At 34.9% G+C, this 14,047-nt stretch overlaps 1 protein-coding gene across 8 annotated transcripts in view; it reads left to right on the top strand.

Moving 5' to 3' along the window:
• The window catches only part of ULK4 (unc-51 like kinase 4), a 248,917-nt gene that overhangs the window by 83,707 nt on the left and 151,163 nt on the right, over positions 1–14,047 (top strand). For all 8 annotated transcript variants that reach the window (XR_012659008.1, XM_075083469.1, XM_075083468.1 and 5 more), the window contains 4 exons: positions 3,499–3,620; positions 3,973–4,029; positions 7,249–7,300; positions 7,394–7,488. Coding sequence is in view for 7 of the 8 variants with exons in the window: in XM_075083469.1 (XP_074939570.1) it covers positions 3,499–3,620; positions 3,973–4,029; positions 7,249–7,300; positions 7,394–7,488 (326 nt within the window). In the remaining variant the exon portion in view is untranslated. The remainder of the gene's footprint in view (positions 1–3,498; positions 3,621–3,972; positions 4,030–7,248; positions 7,301–7,393; positions 7,489–14,047) is intronic.

The raw sequence follows: 14,047 nt of genomic DNA, 5'->3' as shown, positions 1-14,047 counted from the left end.
AGATGGAAAGATTTTCTCTGAGAGAACATCGGTGCTACTTCAGCCCATCCCTTATACTTAGGCATAAGGACTTGAAGTTTCAGCAAAGTAGCTTTTGTGCCAAGGGTATGTGTTTGGACAATTTTGTGAACATCTGCTGAAATTTCCCTAGTATTTGAGCCTTTGGAGTGAGGAAAAGCTACTTTGAACTTCGAGCTGTTCATGTATGTTCAAACAGAAATTTGCTTGGGTGTAGCAGCCGAAGTCCTGTCATTGAATATGCTCAAATTTGTCATAGTGGGATGAGGTACTGGGGAAGAGAGGACTTGCAGAAGGAACAGTGAAAGGCATGCATGCAAATAGGACAGAACCTGCAAATGGCAGGGTATTCTTTGGACTCATTGGTCAAACTGAAGAATTGAGGATGGCAAGATTTGAACATAGGGTTGATAGTGAATAGAAGAAATGTCACAGAAATTACTCTAGATGTGTAAGAACAGTGGGTTTGTCCTTCTTGGAAAAAGCTGTGCTATATGTTACATGAAAAAAGATGAGGTTTTCATTTGAATAAGTTAATTAGGAGTTAGTGAAGGAAGAAAGGAAAGAAGGGAAGGAAGGGACTTAGGGAGGAAAGGGACAAAGGAGGAAGGGAAGTGGGAGGAGAGGGGAGAGAAGGAGGGTAAGAAGAAAAGGACAGACAAAGGAGGGAGGAGGAGGAGAAGGGAAGGAACTGAATGGAGGAAAGTGTGGAGGGGGAGAAGGGATGGAGAAAGAGAGAGAACGGGAAGGATGGAGGGAAGAAAAGAGGGAGAAGGGAGGAGGGAGGAGACAAGAAGGAAGGAGAAAATAAGAGATTGCTGTTGCCAGTCTAAATCATCATTAAAATTCATATTAAAACTTCTGGTGGGTGAGATCTCCCACAGAATATAGAGTAAGAAGGCTAGATAGGAGGACAAGGAAGGAAATGCTGTGAGTATTCAAGGAAAGAAAGGGAGCAAAACCAACCCTGATTGTGTATGTTTTGTCATTAAATGATAAAACATTTTTTCATAAAATTATTTTCTGAGGAGATACCTGATTTATTTTTTGTCTTCTCTACATTATTGCGAGAATATTGAAAATTAAATGGTAGCACTGCAAAGGTCAGTAGACCTAAATGTCATGCTGCTATTTTAAAAGGAACTTTACTTCCTATGACAATGCAAATTTTTGCCTTGCTGCAAATACCTGATCCCTTTTTTCTAAATAAATATCAGGTTTGCATATTGGCTGTATTTCAGGATTTTGAAGTCTCAGAGTGTAAATGTTTGAGGCAGAAATTCACCTCCTACTGTGTGTATGTACTATATGCAACTAATATAGTAGATCCTGATATTTCCTCAGAACCTGAAAGTACTGTACATCAAATATATAGTTACTATCATTATAATACCTAGTACATCAGTTGCGTTAACATGTATTCTGTTGGATTTTTTTTACTACTGATTTATAATTTCAATGCATTGTTGACAACTGATACATCAAGCATAATTTTTGCACTTTGTTTTCCTTTCCAAGCCAGATCTGTGTGTTGGTTGTTTTTAGTAAGATAAAGCTATCTATCTGTATTTGCCCAAATTTATCAGAAGGCTTTCTAATTGCTGCAAGTATGACAAAGGAACATGTTCTGCTTGAGGAGGTAAAAGCTATGGGCTCCTAAGAAAAATAACCAGATTTGCAAAGTGGAACAGTTAAAAGCAGTTTAACTGTTGATTTAGAATTAATCCTAGCTGGTTTTTTTTTTAATATGCATTTATGTAAGCTCCTTCCTAATCCCCTCATCTTCCACCAGGTGTAGCTGTAAACCAAATAGATTAACAAATTGTAGAAATTGGCCTTAAAGATACATTTAAACAAATGAAATAAATTGTTCAGCTTGTGGATAATTTTAAGTTTTCAGTTGTTGTACGTGAAAAACGAAATTTAATTTTGCATTTATAGTATTTAATGTGTTTCTAGGAAGTAGATACAAATTGCTTAGATCATGCTAAAAATTAAAGTAACCATCTCTTTATCAGCTGCAAAATTAGCAAATGTGATGATTATATAGGCCTTAAAACATAGAAAGATAATAGATTGTTCAGTAAATTATTTGTTGCTAACCACAAAGAGGACTTGTTGAATTATAATATTGTGAGTAATTCAAAACAAAAATGTATTGATGAAAAAACAATACTTTGGTTTATGTGTTTGCAGAGTTTCAGGCAATGCTTTCTTTTTCTTGAGCAGTATATTACAGAACCAGTCACATCTTTAAGGCTATGTATTTTTACAGCCTAATTTGGTGCCAAGCTCTGTCATTTCTGCCTGTGTTGAAAATTGAACTCCATGGGAGCAGAAGGAAAGCATTGCTATTATTCAACATGAATAAACTCTGTGACTTACTCTGAAAGGAAGGGCCTTATCTGGCATGGAAATCATATAAAATACCGAATCCTGTGCTATATTTGTTTAATGTCTGTGTGATGTCCCTTTTACAGTTTTGTGCAGCCCTCTCATTGGGGGGGGGGGGGGGGGAAATATAAGTGTTCTTTCAAGAAAGGATTTGGCTTTCAATATTTTCAGGCTATAGAGACAGGATTTTCCTTCTTTGCATATAAGCTGTGACTTTTCTCCTGCTGCTCTGTTCTTTATGCCAGGCAGAAGGGGTCTTGCTTTTCTGAGACAATAGTTAATGTGACACAAATTTAGCATAATGTTCTTTGATTTTTTTTTTCATGTCTTTTCTGAAGTTTTGAAGTATAATTTTTCGCTATTGCAGTTAAAATTTTATTCCCTCATTATTGTATCTGAGATTTATTATGGAGGCAACTAAGTTCTCTCACTGACCTGCTCCACCTCTTTTATGAGAGTGTGAGAATTCCTGTTGCCTTAGGTCACTTGCATCATTGTTAAACTTGTGTATGAGAATGTATGTGTGTGTGGCTAGTGGAGGGATCTTTTGGAAGGCAGGAGGAAGGATGTTTTTTTTCTTTCTTCCAGTGGTACTATGCTGCAGGAAAAACATACTGCTTGAGCATTATGTCACCTACTAATCATGGTGAATTCAGCTCTTGGTCAGCTGGAAATCATGAGAATTTTGCTTTTTATTTCACTGGAAATAGAATTGCATCCATGGAATTTCAAGAGTATAATTCCATCCGTATGTAGCCACCTAAAGCCAGTGTGAGTGCACCCTGCCAAGAGGGGTAATTTCATCTTTGCTTCTTTACCTGCCTTATATTTCTATCCTCACTGTTTTACCAGAGGTCATATTTGCGTGCCTACCCCTGTAGCCAGAGCAGGAAGTTGGCCTGGCCAAACACTGAACTAGGAAAGGAAAATGCTGCATCACCACGCAGTCACGTGAACACTACCCTCAGCAGGAGAGAGAAGGCAGGATTGAACAGAGGATACTGGAACAGAGATGTTTGATATGTCACTTGCTGTTGTTTAGTAAAGCAATCATGTTAGATCAGTCTGAAATGTTGTTTTCTGTAGGTGACATTCTCACTGCCTTAACCAATGTCTCCGGACGTAAACACCCATCAACGGTTCAGGCCAAACAGCTGAAGATGTGCCTTCCTATGACGCCTGTAGTGCTTCATCTTGTGACATCCCCGGTAGTTTTGTTGTTGTTGATGTGTTGGGTTTTTTGGGGAAAAAAATAAACCATAATAAACAAAGGGCAAACTCTTGCAGTTGCCCAAAATCTGATTTCTGCTGATCATGGTCAGAATGGATAAAGTAGAACTTTTATTAATGTGTAGATAGGTTGATGAGTGTTCCAGCTATGTAACAGCATTAAAGATGTAAGCCTTATTTTTGCACCTTGTAAGACAACTCTAATAATAGCAGCAAATACATATTTTGTCCTCCCTTTTTTAACATGGCTGTGAAATACATACTTTACTTTTTCTGGCCATAAGATATGCATTTAATGTATTTTTTTCAACTTTTGCTAAATTCAAATAGGTATTTCGTCCCCAGATAGTCACAGAGGAGTTTCTTTTCAACTATGGGACCTTACTAGTGAGTATAACCACCTAAGTTAAGTCTTGTTTACAAAATATACATATGCATACAATTTTCGGAATTATTTTAATGTAATCAAATGACATTAAATTTATAAATTGGAGAGAGAATTTTATTCTGAATATAAAATATAAGCTTTGATTATATTCAAGACTATATATATTATTAGAAGGTATTTTCTGAAGTAGTCTATTGGGTCAAAGGGAAAATATGCTATCCTGTGTTCAAGTGTAGAGAAACTCTGCATGTGTTGCATAAACTGAGAATTTCCTGCGTGCTTTATTTTAGAGTAGAAAAATTTAGTTCTAAATTACACAGAAAATTCTTTCTAGAATTTTACGCTAGTATTTTATGAGTAGAAATGAAAGATCATATATATTTTATATATTAAATAGAACCTAAACTGTATTTAAGGTATTTATTCCTTTTGTCATCTTTTTCTTCATACCAGTACTTCTACACTGTATTTAGTTGATGAAAAGCTTACTATTGTAAGCTACAGAGCTAAGGTATTTATCTCATGTTAAAATCTACAACCTATTTATGACATTAGAAACAGAAAGTGAACTTTTAAACTGTGCTGTAGAATAGTATAGCAGAAATGAAGTAGTACTGTTGTAATGTAGTTTCCTCATATGAAAACAGTTGTTTCTGCTACATGAGAGAAAAAATATTCTGAAATTGTATATCAGAGTTAGGCAAATACTTTTAAGTCAATGGGTTCATAAGTTAGGTATTTACTTCCACAACGGCATGAAGAAATGCTAGATTAAAGTTTACTGTTCAGGGTCCCTTATCTTTGTTCTTTGACTCTTGATTCAAAAAAAATGTGGGTTTAATTTAGCTCTACTAAAATATTTGTATAAAAATTAGCATTAGAATGAAGAAAAAAATTTGAAACTGTAGATATTGAATTACAAAGCCTTTTATCTTTTAGAAGCATTCGTAACTAGGCAGTAGATTTATTAATGGTTTTGGATCAACCTTCTAGAAGGCGAAATCCTTCTGTCAACGATATAGGTACAGCAGACCAGGCACAATGTAAGTTTTCTTTTGATGTTGCTCCAGCTTGCTTGAACTACTGACTGAGGAAGTCAGGCTAGTTATACTAGCACAGCTTGCCTCTCAGATCAAGGATGAGAAGATTACTTTACAGAGTATTTCCTGCATGTTGTCCTTCTGTCTCCATCAAACAAAGCGGTTCAGGGACTTACATATACTATTTCAATTTACACATTAAAAATGGAGAGCAAGCAGTATATCTGAGAAATGCATATCAAATTTTAATCTATTTTATAGAACCATGTTATGATATGACTAATGTAATTACTTCTGGAAGAGTAACTATCCATTCTACCAAGCAACTCTACTCTGGAATTTTCCTTTCAGGCACATTCCCACTGACATCTATAAAGGGACATTCGATCATCAGCGTGTACTTTGAAAAAGTACTCTGCTATAATTGAGGGCTCTAGGACTTTAGCAAGACAGTCTTTCAGGTTTTTTGCTTTGTTTTTGTTTTGGTTGGTTTTTTCCTGATTTATTCAAAAATCCTACTCTTAAAAATAAGAAATGATTAGAAGTGGAAAGATGAGTGCTTGGTATCTGGAAGGAAAAGAGTAGTTATTTTCCTGTAACTGTTGTTCATTGAGAATTTTTTTTCCTTGCTGCTTTGAAGTTATTTCCATCATCACTGTAATTTTCAGTACTGTTGTGCAAAGAAATTGAGAGGGAGTCAGGACAGGCCTTTCATGTTTTCAGCTGTGAATAGAAATACATGGAAGACATGCTTTGCCCCAAAGGCAGAGATAATAGTAGGCTTCTAGCGGAGTGCATAGGGCACAGACTCACCTGTAGCAGAATACACACACCATTCCTCTCTGTTGCTTAAAAAAACCCAGATAGTTGTTTTCTTGTGTAAACGCATCTCCTTGTGTTTCTAATGTAAAATTAAGGAAATAAGCGTTAGTAGCCAGAACAATTTTTATATCAACTATACTGATTTTTCCCAATTGTTTCTGAGACTGTGATTAGGTGTGAAACTGTCTTAAATGAGCAAATAAAATAATACTCTCTTCCAAAACAAGTTAATTAGATAATAACTAGTAATTTTCTTCAAATGATCAGGAAGATAAAATAACTGGGGTTTTTTATAGAGGCTTGTTTTTTATGACTGTCTCTGAGATGCATTTGAATTATGAAATATATAATTAGTTTCTAACTGTATTTTTAATTAGAGAAGAATCCTTCAGATGTTTCTTACATACTGAGAAAAAGATAACCTATGTAGACACTTCTGCCAATTTAATATATAATAACAAAATTTTAATTAATAGTGAAATATAAAACAAGCATCATTTTTTTAATGGTTTAGATCATATAAATAAATAGGTATGTGTGCAAATTTTCAGTGAGAAAGGTGCTTATCCTTGGTAAATTCTCTGTGTATTAAATACTGCATTAGTTAAAAAGAACATACTATAAATTCTGCTGAGAATTTTCCCTTCTTCAGCAGACGTTAATAACTTGTCTTTTGCATTCCCTATGAAATAAACAACTATGCATAGAGGCAAAAGCAGAGTAAAATCAAGATTAAAAGGCAAAAGAATAATGGGTCGAATTGTACAATATTTCTTAATCCAGATTGTTAATATTTCATTGTCACTGTTCCTCAAAATGATAACTAATTTAGGTGATTTTTAATAGAAGGTTATGCATTTTTATATGTTCTCATGTGTGTAACTGTTTCCATAGTCTGTAGTGTGCATGGAGATCAAAAAGATGGTACAAATAACAGAAAATTGCATTTTCTAGAGGGTCTGTGGTCTTTTTAGTGAGTTATTTTAACATAGCCATGTCCAAGGTAGTTCAAAGTCTTCTTAGAAATTACTGTTTTCTGTTAACAATAAAGACATTTAATTACAGTCTATTTAGCTGAAAGTGTTATCATTCTTGACATTAGAGTAATAGTCCTTGCTGTACTCTACATTTAAGTGTCCAGCAGCATTACAGACTTGCAAAATTGTAACAGCTAGATCAAGAATGCTTTCAGTCTTTCATATCTTAATTATTATGACAGTGTTTCCTAGTGTAGGTGAATTAACATTTTGTATTTACACAGTCCCATAAAGAATTTAATGTTGTAATTATTCAGTGACTATGCTTCTTAATTTTTGTTTATAAAGTGTTGTAACATAAATGCCTTTTCTTCTATAGAATTTTATCAGATCGATAGATTCAGGAGAAACAAACTTGGACGGAGCAATAGGTAAGGTAACCTATGTTATTGATGTACTTTTTTTATAAGCAGGCATTATAACTGTTGGATTTTATAAATAAATACAATGATTTTTACTAATAGGGCAAGCTGCATCTGAAGAATTGATTAAGACTACTTTATCAATCTTTGAAGCAGTAACACAGCATCCTGTCTTGTTGACAATCCATCACTTGACCGTAAGTCTGACAGCAAATTAAATAGTTGCGGCTAATTTGCCTAAATCTATTGATAATAGAATGTTTTGAAGATTTAGAAACAGTTTAAATTATGGCTTAAAATATATTGTGGTTCTATTTGACAGGAGAAATCCTTATTGTTTATAGACAGATTTAATTTTCAAAGAAGCAGCAAGGCATTCAGACTCAGTTTACTATATTTAGTTGAGAAGTTAGAGGAAGAATAAAGGAGGGCTTAAGTTTTGAAATGGCAGTTCTTAAAATGATTTTCATGTAAATATAACACTTGATTATATAAATCTTTCTTCAGCCTCAACTTATTTCACTATGTATTAGTGAAAATTTCACACTTGATTTGTCATTATGCTTTTAATATTGCTTGGAAAGACCACCTCTGAAGGCTGAAGATCCCATTTTGTCAATAACTCTTCCTGATGAGATCAAGAGTAACAGTTTATAGCAGTTATGATGGGATTTTTTTGTTTACGTTTAACAGGATGCTTACTGAAAATTGCATTACAATTAGCAAACCCACATACTGTTAAGCTTCTTACATCACTAAAGATTTGTTTTCTTGGAAGTTTTTCATTAAATGATTTAATTTGAGCTAAGCTAGCTGAAGGCAGAACAGTTATGTTGCGAAATACTTGTCAGCAAATCGGTAGACTGGAATCCTTGAATCAGTGATTGACTAATAATTGTAACCTGTACCAGTGCATTTTTGTGCCTGAATTCCTACCAAAAGTGTAACCACCACACTTACTGGGGTGACCATTTAATTAAAACTGACACTGATGTGATTGTATTGGAATTAGGGTAAGGGCACACTCAATATAGCACTTAAGACAGGCATTAGCAAATTGATAAGTTCATAAGAATGAGTGATTTTAGGGATCGGGCTAGATAAGAATGGGTGGTCTTAGAAATTAAGTGGTTTTTTAGAAGCTGAATCCTATTTGGTGGGTGTGTTGGCTGAGTATTTAGATTATAAAGCCTTAATAAGTAAAAATACTAAAATTAATAAGAACACAAATAGGAATTTAAATAAGTTTAATGTTTATTTTCATTAATGCTCACAGGAGTGGTGATCAAGAAAATGGTCCTTATACACAAAAATCTAACCAATTAATAGTCAGAGGGGAAATAGTACAGAACTAAACAGAACAATTTAATATGGCAAAGGATGTTCTAGGAAAGAGATGTAAATGTAGGTGAGGTATGAATACCTATTGGTATCTTCTTACATGCCTGTCAGACTGCAAGTCACTGTATTATGACTGTATCATTCTAGAATCACCTCAATTTTTTAAAATAACTGTCTTGCTTCTGTGGGTTATCAGTATGTCTTATATTGACAGAAATATCTACCATTTTTTATGGAGGTCCATTAACATTTACTGAAATTGCAATACCTTGTGTCAGCACATTAAATAAAATTCCCCTAGCTGTTTAAACTTTAATGGTCTGAGGGTGGTTTTTTTTTTCCCCTGAAAAAATAGCACCTAGGAGACAGCTGCCCTTTACAACCCTTCTTCCCTTGCTCCCATCCCCACATTCAGCAGAACACTGTATTGAAGCCAGGGAATGATTATCCTCTCTCTTTTAAGTAAGCCCGGGCTACCAGTAGGTGAGTTTTATTTAAGTACCTGAATTTCTGGGGAACAGTTTACTTCATCACACATTTTGAAAGTTTTAGGTGTCTATTTAAAGTCCGTATGAACACATCGGTTAACCTTATGTAGCTAGAGAAAAAACTTCCTGCCTGTCCAGCACTTGTAAATTTATGACACACAGCATGTCTGTAGAATAGTTTCCCTGATTTAGAATAGGTGTATATTGAAATTTGTTAACTAAAAATAATGATATCCTTGTCAAAGAACAGCTTTTTTTGTGTTTGTGAAAATAAAATCCATTATTTCACTTGCTCATTTTCATAAGTAACAGTTCTTCCTAATTTAAAAGAGCCCTCCTGACACTCAGCAAATAGCCATTCAGGCAAAAAAGAAAGTGGAAAAATTGCCATGTATTTGGTATGTTAAATTCAAGAAATTGTCCACTGTAATTAATAATCTCTAACCACATCTGCCACTAGTGGTGCAAACAGTAATTAGTTTAATACTATTTACGAAGTCTAGTGTGCTAATTATACTTGAATGTACAGCATACATTACTTTAGCAGAGAGTGGTACTTCATCTTCTATGATGCATACAGAATATTTTTAGAATAGCTGTTACTCAAGGGATATCTTCTAATTGCTGCTTGCTGAGCATGACTAGAATCTATGAATATAAATGCCAGCACCCAGTGGAACTTGGTGCTTTTTTAAAAAAGTTGAAGCAAGACATGTTCGAGCTTCCAGATCAATATTTAAGTATAGCAGTGGTTAATAGGAAACTCTTTTACTGGAGAGAAATGTGTATCCTAGGCTGATTTCTGAAGCGTGGATTGCTCATTTAGACAAAGCTGGTTAAAAACAGCATTTTATGGAGGGCAGGGGGAAAGCCAAAACCTTCTTCAGGGAATGCATTTTTTTCCGCTGCAACTGTGACATTTCTTTAAAGTTTTAATCAGAAATTAAATGCATTTATAATGAAGTTTAATGAATTTAAGTAAAAGTGAGGTTATATTAAGCAAGCAGAATCAGTAAGTTTTTCAGTTGAGTTCTGGTTTTAGTTTGGCTGCAATGGAAATGTGGAAGTTAATAAGAATTTAAGAGCAACATCTCAGGTTCTTTTCCACTTTGAGATGAAAGGAATTGCTTGTTCTGGGTTTTAGTTCATGTTTTATTTGCCTTTGTTTTTGTACCTTGAACAAAGAAAATGAAATAAATTGATTTTTTTTTTTTTTGTGATCAAATTTTTGATTATCATCAACGTGAAGTCAGTTATTGAGGAGATTCATTTCTGTGGGGACTGGCTGTATTATATACTGCGAAGTGTGATAAAGTCAGGGAAAATTAATTGAAAGTGCTCAAATGAAAGCCAGTATTAAGCAGTAATTTCATTTTGCATGCAGTTGTGTGCATTTTTACAAGATACGAAGTAAAGACTAACACTAAATGTGACTCAGCAAGTTTTGACAAAACTGTAGATTTCCAGGTATGCAAATATGATGGTGAAGAAAAGTCTCTATAGACTGGAGTGAAATATAAAGCCTGATTTCTTAAACTGACACAAGTCCAACTGCCTGTTCCCTCCATGGACCTAAAATGGAAAAAATACACGTTACATTCAGATAATAAGTGTTATATCTATTTACTTTCAAATTTTGTTAAAGGTTTAGGTATAATTAACTGGAAGAATTCTGAGCTGACTGTATCATTTGCATTTTTCTCTTCTCTGTTAAGTATATTTATTTGCCTGAAAAAAGGTTGTATGGTAATTCAGAGCACCTTGAGCAGTGATGAGGTTCATGATGGCAGGCAGTTCCTGTGGGAGTCCTTTCTGTACTCTAACTAGCTCCCAAAAATGATCTGTATACTGCACAGATGATCTTTTACCTGAAGCATTGAAGTGCTCTGGTTGAGGCAAAAGTTGTCAGCAGTGATTCTCCTCTTCAAGGTTTTAAAACTTATTTTTAAAAATCAGGCTAAAATAAAAGCACTCTGAACATGATGAGTTGCTTGATGGGAAGTCAAGGGAAAAGCAGTATGACATGGAAGTATACTGGTTGACAATATAAGAGCAGTTATTTTCACCAAAGATGACAACACAAGGGTTAGGAACTTCTGCAAGTGCTTTTTTCTGCTCATCTTTTCCTTATTCAGCATCAGTGGTGTTCTTCATCCAAAGGCTGTTCTGGTCTAACCACTGACACCTTAATTTTGTCAGTGTAGGTTATGACTATATGAATGTACTGTACAGCATTTCTTCAATGACTTTCCCTTTTCAAGTAGATGAAAATTCTACACCCCATGTGGCTTTCTGTCCATTAAGCTAATCTACATGACATGAGACTTTTTTGTGAAACCAGTTCTTTACTAATTGACATGTTGAGTCGGTCAGTCAGTCAGTGTTATCTCTTCCTAGAAGTAAGAAAAAAAAAGAAACACCTCAATGAAGATTCTGAAGTTCTGAAGACTCTTAAAAAAAAATTAATGTCATCCTTCTCATTTTAACATGCATTAGATTATTTTTTTCTATTACATTCTGAGATTACTGGCAAAGTTAAAACATTGAGGAGCATGCTGTGCCTCCAGCAAATGCTTGAAGAAATTTGAAGGCAGCATGATCTTAATTCCATGGTCACTTTCAGCAATAACTTTGTGTGTAGAATCTTAATGAGAATAAATGTCAAGGTGATGTTGGACCTTGTGGATCTTACATGGGACTGGAAAAAAAAGGGCTTGGGAGCTGATGGTCTTTGCTTTGGTATGTTCTGCTTTGAACAGCAGATCAGGAGAAGATATTTGTCAGTAGTTTTAAGTTAAATGTATGCACACTGAAAAGAACCAGATACCTCTAGAAAAATCTCTGGAAGTAAAGTAATGGGCTTAGTCACTTGCGGGTTTGGATACAATAGGTACATGTAATGGATAGCTTAGTTTCTTTATGTAAATTTAATTCCTGGGTCTGATTTTCACTTGAGAGCAGCATGGTTCACAAATGCTACTGGACCAGGCTTTAAGCTTGCTTGCTTTTTCTGTCTGCCCAGTGTAACACCAAATGTCAAGACTTGGGCATTAAGCACTGATATGAAGAGCTCTGAAACTTGGTTTTAATCAAGGGAGAGATTTTTTAAATCTGTAATGTTAACCATATTAAGTTCTGTGGCATTGAGAAGAGGGTTAAGTTATCCATCTAAACATAGCCGAAGTTGTAGGGGATAGCAGGTAAGATTGGTTATATGCTAGTTCATTAATACATGATGGTTGTATGTGTATGTTGAATAGTTGAATGCATCCTTGCTGACTAGCACAAGTGAATGGAAATGCAGTTCTCCATCATCATTCTTAGTGGGGTACTTCCCGCTAAACAGGGATGTAGTGTGTTGGATCCTTCCACTGTGAGACCTTGCAGTGTTCTAGCTGCTTTTTAGTGGGTGCTTGTGGAGCTTGGACTTTGCTTGGTGAGGTTAAGTAAAGCTGAGGCAGTGGTTGTTTCTAACAAAGCAGGCACATATATTTAGGCTGCAGGCCTTGTATCTAACATCTTCTGAACAGTGGAGTGGAGACAATCAGAGAAGGACTGAAATTAGTTTTCCCTTTCAAGCCCCTCCTAGTAGCTGGTGAATACTTAACTACTCTGAAACTGTGGCCTGTCCCTCTCTCTTTTGAGGGTTAAAGTAACACACAGACTTCGCAGAAGAATTTCTATAAAAATTATGCCTTGTTTTCAAAAGGTCTGATTTTTGTAAGTAATAAAATACTGTAGAAAAGTTAGTACAGCTTTTGCTTGGTGCTCATACTTCACTAGTATTTTCCTTGCAGAAATCAGTGAATGTTATGGAGACAGATGTTCTGGGTTTGGATAATATATTTGGATTTCCAAAATGTTTTTGACAAAGTCATGTACCAAAGACTCTTCAAATCCATCAGTGGCCCTTCCATCTTGCCCTCTGACAGATCAACTTCTAACCAGTTAAAATTTACTAAATAGAGAATAGAGACTAGTTTTTAAAAATTTAGGTATTTTTAGAATGGTGTCTTACAAAAATCTGTGTTGCAACATGTGCTATTTATTACTAATCCAGAAAAGGGAATGAACAGGGAGGTGACAGAACTGACTGATGACACTAAATTATTCACGGTAGTGAAAATTAAAGCTGACAGAAGAGATGCAGAAGGTTTCAAGATATTGAGTGAAAGGACAATAAAATGACATGCAATTCAATAGTGATGAATGTCAAGCAGCACACATGGGGAAAATCATTCCAACTATGCATATGCAGTGTCAGCCTCTAAACTGCTTGTAATTGTTCTTGAGATCTTTTAGTGTCATTTTGCTATGAAAATGATAGCTGTATACTCAGCAGTAATCAGAAAGACAACGAGATTATTAGAAATGATTGGTAAAAGATCAGATGAAAAAGCAAAAAAAACCATCACTATGCCATGGTAAGTCCATGTTGCCCTCAAGCCTTGAATACTGAATGCAGTTGTGGTCATTTGCTCTCAAAGGGAATGAAACTTAACAAGAAAAAGTACAGCTCAATGATGTGAGGAGGAACTGAGTAGATGAGAAATTCAGCTTTGAAATGTAAGTCTGAGAGTAAATTTATGAATGGCATGGGAAAGATGAATTGGAAATAATTATTCATGGTTTTCATAAAATAAGAATAAGTAGGTATCAAGTTAGATGCTTTAAAATAAACAAGGAAGTGCCGTTTCATAAGGCATAATTGAAGTGAGGAATTCAGTGCCATAGGTATTGTACATGCTAAAAATATAAATACGTTTAAGATAGGACTGGATAAATATATAGGAGAAAAGGCCAGTAAGCATTATTAAATGCAAAAATGCAGATACAACCTCAGCTTAGGAAGTTTCTTAAGAGTTACTTTACTAGAAACTGAAGTTGTGCTTTATGCTTGGTCTATTTCTCCTACTCTTTCTCTACT

This window comes from Phalacrocorax aristotelis, chromosome 2 (assembly GCF_949628215.1).
Source record: "Phalacrocorax aristotelis chromosome 2, bGulAri2.1, whole genome shotgun sequence".
Classification (NCBI taxonomy): Eukaryota; Metazoa; Chordata; class Aves; order Suliformes; family Phalacrocoracidae; genus Phalacrocorax; species Phalacrocorax aristotelis.
This window is presented reverse-complemented; position numbering and strand designations above follow the sequence as displayed.